The sequence below is a fragment of the Marmota marmota genome, unplaced genomic scaffold (assembly GCF_001458135.2).
Source record: "Marmota marmota marmota unplaced genomic scaffold, marMar, whole genome shotgun sequence".
Classification (NCBI taxonomy): domain Eukaryota; kingdom Metazoa; phylum Chordata; class Mammalia; order Rodentia; family Sciuridae; genus Marmota; species Marmota marmota.
Window position 1 is genome coordinate 21,557,421 of NW_026000142.1, and position 21,459 is coordinate 21,578,879.

Consider the following 21,459-nt stretch of genomic DNA (forward strand, 5'->3'; position numbering starts at 1 on the left):
ACTGTTAATTATCATTCAGCCCTTTCCTTTAACTTTGACTAAAATGTATTACAGAAGCATTACTTTTGTGGTCTGCTTTATTCTTAATATGCCCACATGTGTTTGCCTTAAGGAAAATATTCTGCTTGTCATCTCCATAGGCACCTCAGTGACTGTTAAAATGTTAAGCTCAAAGAGCTAGATAAAGATCTATGAGCCAGAACCATTGAGTTACCTGTTACCATTTTCAGATGGAGAGAGAAAAGATGGGTGTGCAGGGTGTGTTAAAGTATTATTCCCTATGCCCACTTATGATATCTTTATCCATTTAACCCAGGTTCTATTTTATCATGTAGTGTATTCCCTTTGAGTTAGCTCTACTTACAGGCACCAAATCACTGAAGTCACAGAATGTGTGAGTGAGAGAAATATATTTATATGTGGGGAAGGATTTATGTTTATTCTCACTGTTGAAATGTGCACCCTTGACTGAGAGCGTAACCAGAGAGGCAAAGGCATAATAACATATACTCCAATTCTCTCATGAAGAAGCAAGAGTATCCTTGAGAAGCAGTCTCCTCTGCCTCTTCATAGTTTGGCTCTATGGAAATTTAGTGGCGGTTGGTGTTTGGTGTTTGTAGACAAATGGAAACAATTCTGTCTCTCAGCAGTTAGGGCAGTTCAAAAGAGGCCTATCTGTCCCAAAGCGTAATCTAGCTTAGAGCATCAGAGCCCAATAGCAGGATAGGGGTATCTTCACAAGGGCAGAGTCCATGTTGAGTGCAGACATTGACACAGAGGCTGAGGCTGAGCATCCACTGAGGAGGCAGTGGCAACAATGATACAAGATTGGTTACATTGCCAGAGTTTGATCCTATAAGTAAAAGTACTAACAATAAGCCCCCTCACTGTCTGAGAAGGGACTCATGGATGTGAAAGGAGGAGGAGTGCTTGTGTTGAATTCAAACTGAAGGTATCTGTGGTAACTCAGGGTATGTTTATAACTGTGGGGCAATTCTAAGGATAGTTTCCTTAAAGCTGATATTGTGTCTCTTCTATGATTGAATATATCACCTCACATTTACATGTTGGACATTTAATTCCCAATGCAGCAGTGTCAAGACATAGAGTAAAAATAAGTGCTAGAGTCATGAGAACAGAGCCCTAATGAATGGATTAAGGCAGTTATACTGGGAGGAGATCAATTATCACCAGAGTTGGTTCTTATAAAAGTGAACCAGCCCCTTTTGCTTTCTGTCACATACACTTACATGTCCCTTTCCATCTTCTGATGTAGCACAAGGAACCTCACCAGATGCTAGCACCATGATCTTGAACATCTTGGACTTCAGAACCATGAGCCAGAAAAATCTCTTTCCTTCATAAATTACCCAGTCTCACATATTCTGTTATAGCTGCAGAGAATGGACCAAGACGTTCCTCGGGTCCAAATGGCCCATCAGAGGCATCGGGTCTCTCAGTAGTAGACCTGCCTTAGTATCTCCGCTGGACTGAGTTATTGGCTAGTAGCAGCTGGTGGGAAGCATGGCCTTGGCTGAAATAGTAGTGATGGATTTCAGAGCACAGAAGCTGAGCTGTCACTCAATTATGCTTCCTGCAGTTGGTGATCCAAGAGGCACATTTTCATGACTGCCACACATGGCTTTCAATAATTGTGCATAGATATAGAAATAAATAAAGATTATAAATGTGGGCTCCTTAGAAAAATGGCTAAAATCTAGATCTGGGAAATACTATACAATATAAGCCTGAAACATGTTTTGCCAGAAAATAAGGAGTTATCAAAGGAGGATAGGAGACCTGTCCAAAGTACATTGAAGGCAATACATTGTCCCTGCTCCCTCAGGCCAAGTTGGGAACAATTTGAAAATCAAAATAAAGAACAATAGTAGTGGATTACAATCCTTTTAAAAAAATTTTGTTATTTATTTCTATGCAGTACTGAGAATCGAACACAGTGCCTCACACATGCAAAGCAAGTGCTCTACCACTGAACCACAACCCTAACCCCAGATTATAACCCTTTTAACAAAATGAGCAATCATGAGTTCATACTAATTCAACTAAATAAATGAATAACTTGGGGAGTTTGGTGACGGATAAAAATTATGTAGTTCAAAGTTTCTCACAGAGTATCTGTTGTTTACAAAGAGCAAAAGGATACAGTGGTGAAACCTGATAGTCAACACCCTAATCAAGTGATCAAGGTAAATTGCATATCATTACATATCTTGGGTCTAATCATGAAGAAACAGACAACTCAAAATAAATGGCCTGCATGCTGCAAAAGTATCAAGGTCATATAGGTCAAAGGAAGCCAGAGAGGGACTCTTCCAGATTAAAAGGAGTGACAACTAAATGGAAAGCCTGGTTCTGAACTGTAGCATTTCTTGCATTACCTGCAGTTTCAGTTACCCATGGTCAACCACTGCCCAAAATATTAAAAATTCCAGAAATAATAATTCATAAATTTTAAATTATGCACCATTCTGAGTAGTGTGATAAAAGTTTACACCATCTTGCTCAATCCTGCCCAAGATGTTGGAGTTTTCCCTTTGTCCATATATCCACACTGTATACACTTCCCTGCCAGGAGTCATTTAGTAGATATCTTGGTTTTTCAATTACTATCATGCTATTCCAGTGTTTGTATTATAGCAACCACTGTTTTACTTAATAATGGCCCCAAAGTGCAAGAGTGATGCTGGCAATTTAGACATGCAAAAGAAAAGTTATCAAGTGTTCTCTTGGGCTGGAGTTGTAGCTCATTGGTAGAGTACTTGCCTTGCATGTGTGAGGCTCTGGGTTCAATCCTCAGCATCACATAAAAATAAATAAAGATATTGTGTCCATCTACAACTGAAAAAATATTTTTTTTAAAAAAAGTGTTCTTTTAAATAAAAGAATATAAGAAGATATTTTAAGACCACACTCACATATCTTTTATTACAATATATTGTTATAATTGATTTATTTTATGATTAGTTCTTGATTTTAATCTCTTACTATTTCTAGTTTGCAAATTAAATTTTATCATATACATGTATGTATGTATGTATGTATGTGAGGGCTAAAATACAGTTGTCCATCAGTATCCATGAAGAACTGGTTCTAGGAAACTCCACAGATACCAAATCCATGAAAGTTCAAGTCCCTTATATAAAATGTTGTAGTATTTGCACTTACTCATGCATCTTCTCCCATATACTTTAATTCTTTTCCATATTACTTGTGCTACTTCAACATAAATGCTACAACACGTAAGTAGTTGTTATACTGTATTGTTTAGGGAATCATGACAAGAGAAATATTTGTACATGTTCAGTACAAATGTGATTGTGTTTGTGTGTGTGTGTGTGTGTGTGTGTGTGAATACTTTTAATACAGGGTTGGTTGAATTCACAAATGAGGAATCCATTGATGCAGAGAGCAGACTGTAAAGGATTCGGTACTATCCGTGGTTTCGGGCCTCTACTGGGAATCTTGGAATGTATCTCCTGTAGATAAGGGTGGACTACTATTGCAGAGCCTTTTTTAAAAATCAGCATCCCATTAAAACAATTGATTTGTGCATGTGATGGTAATAATGTGTCTATGTTAACAACCTAGTTCAGCTTGATTTTTTTTTTTTTTTTACATGCAGGAAGATAGCCTGGTTTATAGGAAATGCACACTAAAGTATTTGGGGATGGTAGTTCAACAGGTCAGGCACTTGCTCTCAGATGGTTCAAAGAAGAAGGGTTTGTTCTTTGTGCTGTGTCTGCAGCTTTTCTGTTCCTTCAGATAGTTGCAAAATTGCTTCATAGTGTATTCTATGTAATATGAACAATTTTAGACAGTTATCTCACCTATCAATATATTATTTGTTACTTCCAGTATTGGGATGAGGGAGGAAGCAATGAGGAAGGCAGGCAAAAATGTGATCGAACATTTAGAGACTGCTCTAAATTGAAACTTTACTTTTAAGATTCCTTCTGTCTTGTATGGGCATAAAATACCTTTTCTCCATGTTTTCAGAACACAGAACCTGATGGTTTTGAAATGATCTTATAGTGGGAATCTTACAGCTTATCACAATCTGCTTGCTATATGGAAAGAAGTGTGAGGGAAAGAGATGCCCAACTACTTGTAGATCTTTTGAGAATGTTAATGTGAGACCGATGTCACTTGTGTTTGTATCAGGAATACCTGATCATGTCTAATGGCAACTATTCACTTTTAACAGAACCCTCAATACCTCTTTTAGATTGGAGAATCGGTTTATTCCCAGCACTTAATTCTTTTTGAGTTCCTAGCTGATATGAATAGAGATGACTTATTGACAGATCTCCAAGGCTGTTAGTCCGTTTTTTATATGTTGACTTTAAATTATCCATTTGCTCTAGACATATTTAATTGGAGTAGAATTACTGATACATGCAGGAAAGCAGAACTTATAAATTTATCTAAAAGCAGCATATTGTCATGGCGCACAATTTAATGTTCTCTTTTCTTCCTGGGCAAGTGATCAGTGCACTTCTGTCAGGTTCTGAGCCATCTTTAGCCAAGGGAAAATCTCCTGACCTTTCATTAGCAGCCAAAAGAAGTGAATGAGACCGTCAAGTACAAGTAGCTGGGCTAATTCCATTTTCACTCAGTCCCTTTCATTCTCTTTTCTAATTGTAGCCTCAGATAATGGGGAAGAGAAAGACAAAAGCTGGAAAGGCATGGAGAAAGTTACTGTCCTTGTTTCTCTGCTGGGCAAACTTGGCTTGGGAAATAAATAATGTTACAGTGCTACATTTACAAAATGATTAGGATTTTTTTTTTTTTCCTTAAAAGAGTCTCAAAACTTTGGGATGTTTTAAAACAAAAGAACATGCTCTAATTGTGCCACATTTAAAAAAATATTTTTATCCTAAATGAGCTAAATAATTTCACTCCAAAAACATTTTCTGTCTACCTGGTGCAAAGTACTGTAATAGTAACTGGATATCAAGCAAGAAAAACATGAACCTTGTCCTCACAGAGTGCAGGGAAGATAGGCACTATGAGTTGATAATTGCAATATTGCATGAAAATTTATTAATGCACCAAGAATAGACTGTGTGATTCTCACATACCTAGAATGTAGTAAAAACCCAATAATGAGAGTTGTTATTATTTTATGTATTTTTACTCTCTTTACCCATCAACACCACACTGTCCCTCCAGGGAAAATCTGTAATTAGGATAAGTAGCCAAGAGAATGCAGCTCAGGAGCTCAACTGTAGGGGGAAGGGAGAGGTAAGTAGTGGGCAGAGGTGGTGGAGGGAATTGAGAACCTAAAGCCTTAGGTACTCCATATGGCAGGTCTTGACCGGGTTGTAGACATTTGCTGTTAGGATCAAGATGGCCAGGACTGAAAAGTAGGGAAGGATTGTGCCCTTGATTCTCTGCTGGCCAGGCAGGTGCTCAGTAATTCTGGGAATTGATTTTGAGCAGCATTAACAGGAATGGATCATTAAACATTTGTGCTGTTTTTCTTAGTATTCTCTAGTTTTTCATATAGAGGCTTATTTGTGTGAAATTGTCCTCACCTGCTCTGTCATCCCAGCTTTCTCCTGCAGACCCCATGTATTGACTGTAAAATATCAATGCTCAGTAATTCAGAATTCAGTAACAAATATTTCTTTACTCTCTTGGCATTTAAAATTACCAAGACATCTCAATCTGTCAAAGTGGAGTTGCCTCTCACACCACTTCATAGCCTTCTGGCCAGCTTTTGGGTGGGTGGAGCCCCTGTCTTGCCCTGTTAGGGCTCCTTCTTGACAACCTTAGTTAAATCCTCACCGTGTATCAACATCTACATCTGCTGATTTGGGGCTGTTGCCTTCTTCATGCTGCCAAAACACAAGTCTGTGATAATGACAGCATTTGCCAGCGTGCTCATGCAATGACTCAGGAGACAGGGTGGCCAGCAAAGCAGCCTCTTTGTGGGCGTGGATTTTGAGAAGTGCTAATTCCGTGGTGTTTTAGAGATATTAATATCGTTCAGCAGTAGATAAACAGGCAGCAGAGGGGCATATAATGAGAATCAGCCACAGCATCTTTTCCTCCTTTCTTTACCAGCACTTTTTTTTCTTCTTCCTTGAAAAGGTCTGTGCTGAGTGTGAATGGATAAACAGAACCCTTAAGTGGCTTAAACACACATACATACTGGTCAGTCCAGCTGCCAGCATTCCCACAACACCACTCTCTAAGGACCACTAGTATGTTAAGAGTTAACTACATTTTCAAGTAATACTAAATCATAGCATATGGCATAGTAGCCTATTGCTTACGGTACCCTCTCCCCAAAGGGCAGCGAACCAGATGGTGTGAGTGGGGCCCTTGGTGTAATTATGACAGACACAAAGAAAGACATCACCACCACTCTCCCTCAATAATATCATGTCTTTTGCTTTTTCACATTTGCTTTCTGAAGTTTTGGGAAATTTTGTTTTTATACTTCATTTTCATGTCCAAGTTCCCTTTCCAGATTGGGGAGGAGCCTTGGAAATATGCTTTGTTAGTTCTTAGCTTCACTTTCCATGTACTTCTCATCTCTTATTAGTAGTTGTAGCCACTATTGGTGACACCTCTGATTCCCTAGTGGAAGCAGCTCTGGTGAAGAAAAGAAGGCTGAATACATTTTTTAATTGCTTCAGGTCAGATTGTAATCCATAATATCCTGTAGTCCCATGGAATATTACTCCAAAACTGACCACCTTAGATTTTACACTTTTTACTTTCTTTGATCACCATGTGGTATTCTTCTTACCAGAATGCCTCCTGCCTGGCTCTCCTCTTCCCCACTTCCTTCTTGGCCTTTCCCCAAGCCCAGTTTGGGTGGGAGATCCACTCTCAGTAGTTGTGATGAGAAGAAAAGTACTTGGCCATCATGTTAAACCGACATTTCTAACATTGCCAAAATGAAACAAGACATTTTCTAGTTGCAGCATAGGCTGAGAAGGAGATTTTGAGAAATTTAGGTCATGCTTTTATGTGTTTCATTTTTTTTTTTTTTAATCTATGTGCCTGATATTTTAGAGCAGACTTTTCTTGAGGGTAGTGGCTTGTTTATAACATTCTGTAAATAGCCCGGCCTAATGTGGGCTTTTTACAGATATTTTCTGCTAGTTTTTATGTATGGATTGATATAGCATCTGACTGTACTAACCAGAAAAATGCTGAACTAGGGAACTTTGTATTCAACCTTGTATTTGGATTTCTAGCTTAACAACTCATTGGTCTTGAAATCCTTGGCCTCTCTCTCCCCTGCCAGAACGCGTTAAGACCTCCAGGTGCTAACTGTTATTATTTCTGTTGACTGAGCCCCATATGCACCTCTAGTGCTCACTGACCTACCTTTTCCATTGCAGAAACATCGCTGAGGCTCTTGTCAGCAAAGGTCTAGCCACTGTGATCAGATACCGGCAGGATGATGACCAGCGATCCTCACACTATGATGAGCTGCTTGCTGCAGAAGCCAGGTGAGTCAAAAAATTACTAATGTAAACTCACTGGGACCAACAGCCCCAGTTTTTTGTCTCCACTCTTGTACCTATAGCTGTGAAGAATGGGTTAGAAAATAATATGCTGATAGAGTTCGTATCCTTTTTTCATTCCAGTTTTTTCCCCCATGAAAACAAGAAGAGCACACTTTGAACTTATTACCTAACCTTGATTAAGTTCATTTGGGCCTCTATTTTTTAAATCTATAAAATATACTAGATATGATCTCCCTATACTGATGTTATAAAAGGAACTGTGGAATAGAGTACTATAACAGATATTTTTATCCCATTCCTGGAACTAGCAGGGAAGCCCTGCTTGTGCGTGTAGTACATTTGCCTCTGTGTCTTACCTTCAGAGGCCTCTCCTCTCAGCCCCTCCCATGTATCACCTTTAGACCTTTTGTAATGTACAAAGGAAATGAAAACATTTGTTGGGAAATGAAATTTGGTTTCCAAAACTTTTGACAGCTGGCAGGAGAGCATTTGAGAAACCCTGTGACATTTTACTTTTGTCCTTCATCCCTGTGGCTGGTTGCCCCAAGGATATGCATACTGCTCAGCAGTGTTTCTTGTCATTGACATTCCTCAAGGCTCTAATTCAGGGATACTTTTGTTACTGGATGATACTGATAGTTGAGTGATTCCCAGACTTCCTGAGAAGTAATAAGAACTGAGCTACTTAATGCTGGACCAACTTGGGTAGCTCAGCAGACTGCATGGACTCAACCAGAATAGATCCATTATTTCAAAGGCATTGCACAGGCTGGTCTCACTCAGGAATTTTTTCCATGGCCTCTAGGACCCCTTTAGTTCTAGAAGTTTGGCCATTGTCAGGTTATGTGCTGTGGTTAGAGAAGGAGTGAGTTTGGGCACATGTTATCTAATCTCAGCTTCAGACTTGTCATTGAGATCACTTTTCTTGCTCTTTGGCCCAGAACATTGCCCTGATATGTGACATTTACCTCTAACACTGTGTCATATCCTGATGGATAGAGCATCTATAGAATGTCACACAGAATGTCAGCTGAGAAATCGGTCTGTCAGGCTGTGGCTTTTTGGATTCCTTCTCGTGGGATTTCCCCAATAGGCCCTGTCCAGGACCTGATTGTTAGGTACGAAGAGTTCAGTGAAAATACCCATATCTTTGAATGTTTAGGGCTCATTAGTGGACACTAAAATATATATATTTTATATATACATCCATAATTGGTATTTCTCATAAGCCCTCTCTTCTCTTCCTTCCTATAGTATCTCTAGTCCAGGTGGGCTCAAAAATTCCATGATTGGAAATGGGGTTTTACATCTCTTAATACTGTGTGATCATCTAGTCACTCTAAGAAATGAACATTTACTCAACTATTGGTGCAATTCACAATGTGAGTCTGTGACCAGAATGTTCAGCCTCATCTGATGGCAACTCGAAGGACAGGTTAGATGTTTCCAGAGTAACAGGAACACCAAGCTGTGTAGTGGGATATACACTCATATTTTTAGTACTGGGTTCACTGTGCCACTAGTGAATATTTAGTTCTGACAGGTAAGCATGGAAACAATTTGCAAAACTTCCCTGGAAAATGAAACCAGAATAAGTTCTCTTATCATGCTGCTAGAATAGCCATGATGTGACAGATGTTGTGAGTGTTGTTTAAAGAAGAAACACATATAGGGAATTTTTTTTAAAATTTAGGTTTTAAGAAGAAAATAGCTTCTTTAGCGCTGATTTTTGTGCTGAAGTAATGTAACAAGATGCTTGCTAAAGCATTGAGTTGCCTAGAGATAATTGTGTTGAGCCATTGCTTTCAGACTGATGGTGGAAAAATTGGCTTCGGGGTCATTGCACTGTTGTAGGTTGAGTAAATGGAGAGAAATTAACCACTTCCCCAAGCCCGAGGCATTGCCCAAAGGCAATACAGGCTTCATAAAGAATTAGGAGAAATAGCCAACCTCAACTGTGAGTGGGTTTTCCTTTGGAGCTTTACTGTCAGTGAGCCCTAGGATGGTGGCCCAGTGCCATCTTCTAGATGCTAACCCTTTTTAATCTTCTAAATCCAAGAAAGACCAAAACAACTGCTAGGTCTGGTTTATTTATGGCTTTGTAGCCATTAAAAGAGATTTTGAGTGTAGATGTGTTTTTCTTGTGGAAAACGATAAAGTTGACCTCTTTTGCAGACCACCTATCTCTGACACTTTGCTTTATTTTCGTTTGCCTTCAATTCAAAGCACTCTGTGCCCCCATGCATGCTCCCCACGTGGCCCTTGGCTTTCTTACTTCCTTCTGTCACGTTATAGCATGTCAAAGCTCTTTTTACATGCTGCTCCTGCCCCTCATCCTCTCTGTCTGTCGAATATTATCTAAGTTTAGGGTTGCTTTCCCCTAGATAAATAAGCTATATTTTTTCCACTTGAACTCTGTTTTGTGATTTGATGCCCCCATGCAGTTTCTCTACCTCCCAGCTTAGTGTCCTCTGCAGATCTCATTAGTGAGTTGTTTACTCCTTTTCTGGGCCATGAATAGAACCCCTCAACAAGAAAGGCCTTGGTGTTGACCCCAAGTCTCTCATTGCATGCACTGTCACTTAACGGTCTTTTGTTTATCATCCTTCAGCCCCTTTTTAATCTTCAGTGATTGTGTACTGAACCAAGCCAATTTGAATTAATTTTCAAAGTAAAATTTCTTGCACTACTGTATCTAATGCTTTGGCAAAGGCCAAATAATAATATCTGCTGCGTTTATGTCATTCATTCTGAAAGTTTAGGTGGGTGAAGGTAAAATTTCAAAGCTATCATTTTCATTAGTCCCTTTCCACAGGGGTGTCAATTTCAACAGATTTTCTTGCCCCTGACCTTGATTACCTGTTTTTCTCTCTGGTAATCGCTAGTGATATCAGCAATGGTGCAGAGTGCTCTTCCATTGACTTTGCTTTCCAGTGCACTGCCTGGCCATTAATCCTTTTAAAGAAACATTGTAAGCTTTGGGGAAAGGGCAGCCTGTTAGCTTTTCTGACTTCTCGGGTCAGTGCAGCTGCCTGCCTAGGAGTTGATGAGCTTTCTCAGGGCTCTGTAGGCACTACTTCCTCTGCAAGGGGGTATGATCTGCCAACCTTTCTCAGATCATCTGATGGCTGCTCAGGGAGAGTATGTTAGGTGCTCACTGGGAGACCAGGTGAGACAGAAAGGGAAGAATACCAATTGCAGTTTGCCAGTTGCTTTCAAGCATATCCACCTGCCTGTTAGAAACCACTCTACCACCCCAGCAGCTCCTATCAGTTTGCTGACCCTTCAAGGCACCTGTCTGCTGATGGGCAACCCTCATTATGTCTCAAATACCTGGCCCATCTAGAGAAAGTCACATCTTTTTGTTTGAAGGATAAATAAGCCTCTAATTCCCCAAAGATAGCCTTCTTTTCTAGTTCAGTTGTCTGTCATCAGCTGCCTCCTCCCTAATTACCTTGTGTCCCAGCAAGATAAGGTTTTGGCATTTCTTTTTGCATCTCGTGCCTTCCTTCTCTCATGGGCTCCATGGAAAAGCTCTTGATTTTTGTCCCAGGGTTCTGAGAGCCTTTTTATGTTAGCCTCCATATTTTTTTTTGCAGAAAGAGCTTAGAGTGTAGCTGACCCACAGTTCTCTGTGATGCTCCTAAACCTTGTCTCCCTTTTTAGGGGCATCCTCTGGGGCTCCTTGTGGAATGTGACAGATTGTCTTTTCTGTGTGATTCTAGTTTTTAATCCCCAGATTGACTTTCCAACATTTCCAATCTCATTGCAGCATATCTTGGTTAGCTGGCCGGCTGTGTTTGTAGTCCAGATGGGTGTCCTAAACTTATGGCATTTTTTGCCTCCTTCAGGGACTTTCTTACATCCAAGAGAGTGAGTCATTATCAAAACACTTAAATTTTTCTAAAGTGCAGTGTCTTTTTACTCTAGCCCATATATTAGACATGATACATCCAGATTGATTTTGTGACTAACATCTTTATGCTAGTGGTCTTCCACATAGGCATTTATTGAGCATGTTAAAGGTACTGAAGACAAGCTGGTAGTGACTGGAGTTAGATCAGAGCCTGGCTTCATGCCATATTTTCTTGTAGGTATGCATATCTAGGGGATAGCATCTATGTGCATTCTCCTGAAGCTGCCCATGACTTTATTTGAAACTGGTATATTTTAAGACTTTCTAGAAATTTTTGGAATCTGTGGCTTATTGCAGGAAAAGAGAATTTGCATTAGTTCAAGAGTTGGGGCTTTATTCCTTTACAGAATCTTTTTAATTCTAAGCTTTTGTGATTTCAAGATAGGATGTATATATTAAGAAATTGATGCCCCAGTTTGACTGTGGGAAAGCAATTTAGCGTCTGAGCAGATTGAAATGCATTATAGATTCACTCTGGACATTCATAATGAGGTTAGGGTTATCTCAGGAAAAGAGAAAAGGGCAGTCTCTTATCTTTTCATATGTATTCTGTTGTTTCCCAGAACACTGCAGATTCAGGAAACTGTGGTGTTGTCCTCCCTCTCTGAGAGGCAAGCATGAACCTGCCCTCATCTCAGCTTTGCCTCAGCTCACTCTTCTTTTAGAAACAAAAACAGTGTTCTTGCCTTTCTGACTTCTCCATCTCCAATCTTAAGCATCAGTTCTTGCTTTTTTTCCATGTGGTTGACAGGACCCTCTTAGGTTTCTCTCTGCCTAAACCTCAAAGAAAACTGCTGGCATTTCCATCACAGTGTTCGATCAGAAGGATATACGATTGTTAGTAACTCTTTCTTTCCTAGGCCAGTATCAGTGGTCATTGTTAAGAGGAATATGTCTTTCACTAAATATCTCTTGGTGATAGTTACTGGGACCACAGGAGGCTTACCATTTTTATGCATTTATAGCAGGCACTTGTAAATACATTTTTACAGTTCTACTGAAATGTTTGTAATACCATTGGGAAAGAAGTACTCTTTGTCTTATACTCTTAGCCAGAGCAGCTCTACTGTTTTTCTGAAACATAAGGAAGTTTTTCCATAAAATTTCAATTGGTTCATGTTTGCATCTTCAGTTGAACTGACATTCTCATACTGGCTATGAGCATAATGTAAAGCATCAGTCAGTAGCACTTTGTGTTACTAAGTTAAACTGTACAAGTGGAGGGCAGGAATGTAGCTCAGAGGTAGAGCACTTGCCTAGCACTTGTGAGGTCCTGGGTTTGATCCCTAGCAGCCAAAAAAAAAAAAAAAAAAAGGAGGAGGGGATGATGATACAACTTTAGGACTCCTTAAAATGGAAGAACTCCGTATACTAGTTGAATACCGTTCTGATTTGTTAAATATATTTATAAAAAGAAGCAAGTTCCATTTCTTTGCCTTTCCATTGAGAAAATTGGTGTGGAATTTGAATGTGAGTTCCCTGCAAATATTTGTGTGTCTTGAAATTTGAAAATTATACATCCTATCATAGGGTATAGATGACACGGTTAATCCATTCTTCAGGAAAGCAGATATTTGCCTGCCAGGAACAGTTTTTTTCAGTGCTCATTTATTTTGCATATGATGGCTTTGCATTCATTTCTTCTCTTTATTCTCATTTTCTTGAGTGTGTCCTGGTTCCCAGGAATTGAGGATAATAGTGGTGAACAAAAAAGATAATAGATTCCACCCTTTACAATGCATGCAATCTCAGAGGGACCGGCATTAAATAATTCTAATAGTACCCCTGGGTATTACTATTTTTCCTATTTCTTGTCTTTTCTTACCTGTTTTCTTAGCCCTTCCTGTTTTCATCTTCCTTATTATTAACACTGCTTGCCTTACATCTTTTTTATTCTGTCTCTCATTTCTATTAAATTTTCTCTTGAGAACATCTCCCTGAAATTCATCTTTTCTTTTCAGTCTCTGTCCTCATCTTCTCAATAGTTTAATGGTACAGCTTTAAACCAAGATTTCTCACTTTGAATCTAATGACCCCAACAAGTGAAAATTCTCTTTGAATAAAACTATCACCTACTCAATAGTGTTAAAAACAGCTTTTACTTGAAGTTTTTCCTCTTTTCTTCACTGTTTAATCATAGATTCTTATAACATCAGGGTATTGTTGGATTTTTAGCTCAAGCATCATAAAAAGCAGGAGTCAGGTGTATTATCTTCTGCCTTCTTTTCCCAGCTGCATTACCTCATGCCATTGCAGGTTGGAAACCAGCTCAAGAGAAAGGGAGTTGATCTTTCTCTTAAACACCTTCCTGACTTCCTTCTTATCCACCCCAGAGATGCAGAGATGCTGGTGATGCATGGTCCCACCAAGATTTGAGCTTGCAGTTTGGTGTCACAGTCATGAGGTTGCTAATTGGATTCAGCACGTGTTGGGAAGGGGTGTTACTGTTGGGGAGTAGGGTAGATCAGCTACTGCAAGTGGCTGTGATAACAGGAAAATGCATTAAAAGAGCTGGTGTGGAGAAGTGATTTGTCGACACAGCTGAATGTGGGGAAATTTAGCTTTTTCCCTTTCTTCAGGAAAGATGATGCACTCAACATCCAAATAGGAGTAATCAATCTGCATTTAAGGCAGCACAAATGGCCACTTCTGGAGAGCTGTATAATGTCTCCATTTCCAAAGAGTTTTCTCCTTCAGGGTATTAAGAGGAGTTGTTCACTCCCAGGTCCCCTCCTCCTTTTCCCTCCCACCTCCCCCCCCACCCAGAAAAAAATGAGGATACTCATTTCAAAGGTTGTCCAGGGTCAAGTGGTAATACCTGGTCAAGTTGAACAGCAACCCCATTCCATTAGCNACCTCCCCCACCCCCACCCCCAGTTCCTCTGGCATAAAACAAGCTGTTCAAGTTTACTTGATGATTCTGTGGGGCCTGGGGTAAAGGTGGAATCCAATGGATACAGCTGCTGCTTTGTGTACCAAGCTGGAAAGAGTGCTGCTAGTCACAGTCAGATGAGCACCTGGTATGAGTACTACTTCTTGCCTGACCTTTCCATAATCATTACTCTGCCCGGTTGTATTCCTTCTAGACCAACCTTTCTAGATGATTTTATCATGGTTGTTATTCCCCTCCTAATACGGTCAGCCTCCAGTGCCTACCTGTTCAGAGCATCTTGTTTATTCTCTCCTATCCCAGTGCCTTCTGTCTGAGAGTTTTGCTCCTTTCACACATTGAAAATATTTATTTGATGATTATCTCCTCCCCTCCACCCCAGTATCAGGGATTGAACCCAGAGACTCTCCACCACTGAGTCATATCCCTAACCTTCTTAATTTTTTTGTTTTTGGACAGGGTCTCACTGAAGTATCCAAGTGGGCTTCAAACTTGCAATCCTCTTACCTCAGCCTCCCAAGTCCCTAGGGTTAAAAGGCATGTATTACCACACCCTGCTCCCGTTTGAAGATTATTATACTGGGAATATAAATTCAATCCAAAATAAATTGTGACAGCAAAATGTAACACTTGACCCTTGACTTTCTTGTAACTTAACTCCCTATACCAGTCTTTCTCAGACATCATCATTGTCATTTTGGGAACTTGTTAACAATGTGAATACTCAGGTTCCCTTGCTCCTATCTCTTTTTAAGACATTCTTCGGGTGGCTGTGATATATAATAAAATTTGAGAACCACTGCTATAAACATGTTCTGACCACTAGAAAACAAATCAAATGATATGTCCTTTTATGGCAGATAAGTCATTTAATTTTGAGTATAATGGGAATTAAAATATGGTTATAAGTAAAAGAGTACGAGGCATGTAGTGGACTAACTTTGAATTTCTGTCCTAACTCCTCCCCCCACCCCTTTTAACTCCTGTCTTACCTTCCCTGTATTTGACATTCATGGCTCCTGAATTCCATTCTTTCTGAGTAGCCTCTACCAGTTCTTGGCTAATTTCATGTGAAATTACCTTGAGTTGCAGTACTTGCTTGATTTGATTCCTCAGCAATGTTAGGTGGCTTAGTGGGTCTGAGAGCTTAGCCTCTATGAGGTATATCCCTTTCCTAATTTTGTTATAATCCTTGGAAATCTCTTAGGAGGATGAGAATTCAAATAATTAATCACTGATACATCAGTGCACAGTTTTATAGCTGCTTGTGAAGGGGAAATCTGCTTCATAACTTTCTTTCATTTGCAAGATTCTTTGCATCTCAATTCCTTATGAACTCCCTTGTGCATTTCTGTTTTATCTTAAGCTGCCTCTGATTCCCCCTCTCATTTTGGGCACAGAAGTTGAGAAAGCTTACTTGCTGTTCCTCTTGCTTTTGCATCAAGTTCAGAGAGCCAAGTCTCTAGAGGATGGCAATGAATCTTTTTCAGTAAGTCCTAGGCAGCGTAGTTCACACCGAAAAACCGTTTTCCAAATCACACTTCCAATAACTATTACTTATCACTCAAAAGACACATTAAAATTTCCTATGACTGTTCATGTTACAGCAATAAATGTTTTATCAAGCACATAGAAGACATAAACAAATTCATGATATTTTGATTAGGGTAAACAGGTGAATAATTGCAAATGTAATTGCAAAAGTTAGATGCATAGGTAAAAGATCACCCAAGCTCAAGGGTTACCCCCAAATAGAGCCTTTGAGGCAGGGTACGGTCAATCTAGGACACCTTGTGAAAGGGCAGTGTAAAACAAATACTGCTTTGCTCCCTGGCTGTGTGACATAGAAGTGCTACTTTTGTACATCTGTCCTAAAAAAGTAATTAGCAAGATGACCATCAGTTTATCTAAAAGTTATTCCTTGTAGCATATTAGTAGAATTATATTCACAGAAATATCTAGCAGCAGGGAATTGATTAAATCATGAAACGTGCATCCATATGATGGATTTATTGTGTGGCTATCAAAATTGATGTAAAGAAATTAATGACACAGGTAAGTATTTATTTACCTGTTTCTGGGGGAAAAAAACAAGCCTACGGAAGTTTTTCCATGGTGTATACTAGTTTTCAAAAGTAGAAGTGGGCAGGTATGTGTGTATAAGCCCTCAAAAAAATATTAAGGGGAGCTTTTATCGTAGAATAGGGTTTTTGTTGTTGTTTGTTTTTTGGTGTCTTGTGTGTTATGTTACTAGGGATGAAATCCAGGTTTGCTCTACCAGTGAGCCACATCCCTAGCTATCTTGCTGGTTTTCTTCCTTTCTTTCTTGACAGGGTTTTCTCTTGTTACCCAGGCTGCACTCAGCCTCCCTAATCACTGAGATTATAAGCATGTACCACCTCAGAAAAGGATTATTCATCAATGGTTCCCATAATTTTTTTCTGGTGGACATTGTGGCCAAAACATCAAAAACCAGTGTCACTGAGGCAGTTTTATATGATCTCCCTCTTCTGAGGCTTTTTGGACCATAAATGCCTGATTCTACCTAGGACTAATTTTCCTTTGATCCTAATCTAGGGTCAGTAGCATTTGCTTATCTGTTGCAACTGTGTTTCCATCGTATTTATTCTGTGTAGATTATTATGCTCTGTCATGATCTCTTATAATCCCTCCTTTCCTCTTTTCCTGCTACTGCAGACCCATTGTCATACCTAGCACAATGGCATGTGTCTTCATTTCTTCCTTATATTAGTTTTAAATGAGAGGATGACCTGGAGTTCTTTGTTTTTTGCTTCCTGCCTCATAAGACCTACTGACTCATTAATCTACTCATCTCCCTTGACTATAGGACTCAATTTCCTCATTTCCAGTCTGTGTTCTCTCCATCTTTTCTGCCTTTCTTATCAGTAATTCTCATTTTTGTTGAAAAAGCAGCTGCATAATCTTAGCTCTCCCACCTACCATTCTGCACCTGTGTCTGCTCTGTGTCTTATTTTCTGAGTGGCAGGACCCTGTTGCTTCCTTCAGCTGCCCAGGAATCACTAAAAAGGCCAGAGGAATTGTTTACTGCTGCCGTGTATCAGTGATATCTGTTTGGTTCATGCTGAAACATCATATTCATCAATGTGTTCTGAAACACAGTGAGAAGCGCTTTGCAAGTTTAGTAACTTATTCACTCTTTGTTCTGATTTTTAACCTTTTCAGTTAGAATTATTTTCCCTTCCTCTGAGTCATTTATCTTTTGCTGTCAGGTAGGAGATCTTTACAGCCCTGTTGCTTAGTTCGGTTTCATTGTTTATGGTGGTCAGAGTTATGCACCCACTCATTGCCACTCAAACTTTCGCACATCTCCTCCTGTTTCGGGAGCTTGGATGGAAATGTGGTACTTGGGTTATAGATAATCCTGCTTCTGCTAATAGACCAGCCTTTGACCTCCTGTGTGCTGGATGGAGATAGACTGGGAAACCACCAGTCCAGGAAAGCCAGCCAACCTCATACTTGATTTCATAGTCCCTTTGCCATTGGCCACATCTCCAACTTGAAATGTTTTCAGCGAACTGCATCAGATAGTTATGTGTTCATCTTTTTCCAGGTGCACTTGAATTGAATGAGTGGGCTCTATGTCTACATGATTCCGTGAGTGTAGCTCTGTTAAATATAATACAAATACTAAGGACAGACTCCTATCTCCAAAGGGCCTTCAGGTTAGCTATAGAATGAAGACTAACATCTGAAGCAATGTGAAAATTGTATGTTGCAGTTTACAATTACATACTGAACTGCACCTTTATGCACACACACATTCACATATATAATTTTACTACTATTTCAAATGAATATCATTTCAATATCTGAATCCTAATTGTGGTTCACCTGGGATCCCTGTTGTTGTGGCAACTGTTTTATGATCGTGATAAGGTTGTGGCTGCAGATATGTGGTATCTCTTTTCATTCTATAACATGTACCTTAAGGACAGATAGGCTCAGGGAACACACATAATTGAGAACTTATATGTCAGAGGCATGGAGAAAATGGGCCTAATTGGATTAGCAGGAGTACTGTTGAAATCATGTGAAAATATATACTGGGGCCACAGGGTAGAGACCCAAGAAAGTCAAGCATAAGAACTTTCACTTGGTTTCCCAGACTGGTCATCCAAGTAGAGAAGTGAAATGATGAAATAAATTTTTATTCCAAAGTCATATGACATTGTGGAGTCAAAGTGGTGTGCAGTATCCAAAAGGATTGGGTGAATTCACTTTAAATGTTCCTGAAGCTCTCTTGAAATAAATTGGTGAGGGCCTGGACCAAAAGGGTTACAAAAGGGCAACGTGAGCCCTAATTGGAAGGAAAAAAGTGTCATGTGTAGGGAATAAAACAAAGCAGAGTTATGGGACATCTTGGTCCCTGGTTACCAGAAAGCATTGTTAAGAGAAATTACAGAAGAGAAGGCATGTTCAGGGGCTCCTGACCTCTCTCAGTACTTGTCATCTCCCTTGCCCTATCATCTCCCTGCCACCTATCTGTCATATGCCATTTTTACTTTCTATTGCTTTATTGTCTTTAGATCCTTTTATGTGTGAAAGCAGTTCTTTTTGTGAAACTGTTGAAAAGCTCCTGCCCTCTAGGAAAATTCACATGAATACTCCGGGGTGATTCGTCAATATTCCTGGCATCTAGCCAAAGCTCACTTATGATCTCAGGTTAAGAATTCATTTTGCAACAACCATTTTCATTGTGATAAGGTGGGATCTAACCATAAATTCTTTGAATTTCTTTGTAAACATCCCAAAATTTTTGTTCAGAATAAGTCTGCCATCACTGAATTACCCAATGGATGGCCTGGTTTTTTGTTTTTTGGTTTTTTTTTTTCTTTTTTCTTTTTTTTGGGGGGCGGGGGCCCAGAATGTCCTCTGGTGCTGATTTCTGAGTTGGAGAGGATTGGTCCTTAGAAATTTCTGCATGAGCTGGAGAGCATGAAAACATGCCCTGTTCTTGTGTGTGAAAAGCATGTGAGAGTCTACTGTTCAGGTGCTGAGGCGGTAGGGGTGATGTTGCTGTGACAGTCTTCATCTGCCTTTGCAGAGCGACAGGCTTGATCTTCTAGAGGGAGGGCAGTAGCACTAGTATGTGTGAATTTCAAAGTTTGCTGATAGAGAAAGATCTTTCCAATGAATGGAGAGCAGCCCTGTGGGTCCTGGAAGAAACCTAGAAAGCAAATTTCACCCCTCTTCTGCCCTGTCACCCCTTTGTATGTAATATGGACACACCAACGTTTCCTAGCCAGTGATGGGTTTTATCAGTTTCTGACACTGCTGGTCCTTGCTGTCTCTGTATTGCTGCGTCTTGGAGAGGAGAGGAGAGCTTCTGCAAGGAGTAGGCTGTGTTCTGGCCCACTGCTTCCTTTCTCCTGGCCAGCTGAATACAGCCTGCCTTTGTGAGGAGGCAGCTATTAAACGGACACAGCAGAAGTTGAGAAATCAGGAGTTTCAGTCCATGCCTAAAGAAAACGTAGGGCCGCGTGGTCTGCAGGGCCAGGCAGTGTGGGAAGGCATTAGTGCCCTCTGTGGCCCAAGTCTGTATGGAAGCAAACCCGCTCTCTGCCACCTGCCCACCTCTCCCCAGGAAACCCAGTTGTGTGAGATGCACAGGATAGATTCCCATTCAAAGTGGTGATAAGGCAGCATACCTTTTTCAGCAGAATGATCTTCATGGTTTGATTCCATACATAGAACTCTTCCTAGGCATTCCTGATGTGTCTTCAGAGTCTTAGAACTAAGTCCCCTTTGCAAAGATCATCAGCAAGGTGGTTGCTGCACTTGGCTTTTGCTCCTGTTCTCTCTGGGGTACGTGTCTGAACCTCCACACTGATTGGTTCCCCTGGAGTCTCTTTCAGAGAGAGGGTCTTGCTTTATCATCAGCCTTGTGTGAGGCAGAGGGGTGTTTGCTGGAGGTGGCTCATTTAGGGTCATTTCTGTCACAGTACAACAGAGTGTGGTGACAGTGAATCAGCAAGGAAAGGAGACCCAGTGAAATAGGCCACCATACGTGTTTCTCACAGATCCCTCCTGCTTGGTAGCTGGGTGTGGTGGTTTTCTGGGTGGTGCTGTTTGAACTGAGTGATTAACCACCTGTTGTGAACTATCAGTTTTCTCTCTTTTTAAAGAATTAACAAAATAACAACTGTTTCCTAGTTTATATTTGATGTTACAATGTAGTCTTCTTGCTACCTCTTGAATGTGCCAGAAATTGATCTAATTTAACAATCATTTCTGAAGGGGGGGGGTGTCTTTGAAGGTTTTCCAAAAGTAATGCCTGAATGTTAATAAGGATCTGATAATTTGCTTTTTAGGAACAAATAGATCATGAATGAGGGTTTAATATTTACACTTAATGTGATAGAATTCTGTACTGTTTTAGATGTCAATTGTACCCTGTTTTCCATGGTTTTCAATTTGGGGTGCTATTTATTTTTCCTTTGGTAGTACATTTAGTCTTGGTTAAGTCTGGCCTCCTCTGTATCCTCATGTAGGTATACAGAAAACACCTCAACTTTACTTCCACCACCTTGCTTTTGCCTGGAGGACCTTGGCTTTCCAACTTACAGCTCAGGCTCTGGGCTTTTTCCTCATGGCATGTGAGCTGTTCCCCAGCCCAGGAAAGGCCAGGAGTTCAGCAGCGCTGTAACATGAACCGTCTGTTCATAGGTCAAATCCATTTATTTTGGTTGTCCTTGTTGTTAGAGGATAAGGCTGTGAGCATTTGGTGCCCCAGAGACTAGCAGAATGTTTAGCAGGCCTCTGCTGTAGGAGAGAGCTTCCCTGGCCTTCTGAAGGCTGCTCCTTCCAGTTTGTGGTAACAAAATCAGGAGATCAGCTTAGTGGCAAGAGGAAGTTGTAGAAACAGGACTGGAACAGGGTGTAGTCAGAGCTTTGGGAGATGGAAGAGTTGGATAGTTGGTGTCTAGCCATTGGTTTCCATCTATATGGTCCTATTCTATTCATTGTAAATCCCAAGAGCCCATGAGCAGGCCTTGATAATCAGCTCTGATCATTATCATTAATAATAAACTACCAGACTAAATTGTGAAGGGAAGTTTTCTGATCCATTTGCACTTTTGGAGGGAGGAAGTGGTAGGGAT

At 40.2% G+C, this 21,459-nt stretch overlaps 1 protein-coding gene across 1 annotated transcript in view; it reads left to right on the forward strand.

The window, feature by feature from the left end:
* Snd1 (staphylococcal nuclease and tudor domain containing 1) overlaps positions 1-21,459 on the forward strand; it is a 411,985-nt gene that overhangs the window by 218,504 nt on the left and 172,022 nt on the right. Inside the window, exon 13 of the mRNA XM_015488306.2 lies at positions 7,383-7,493. Within this exon, the coding sequence (XP_015343792.2) occupies positions 7,383-7,493 (111 nt within the window). The remainder of the gene's footprint in view (positions 1-7,382; positions 7,494-21,459) is intronic.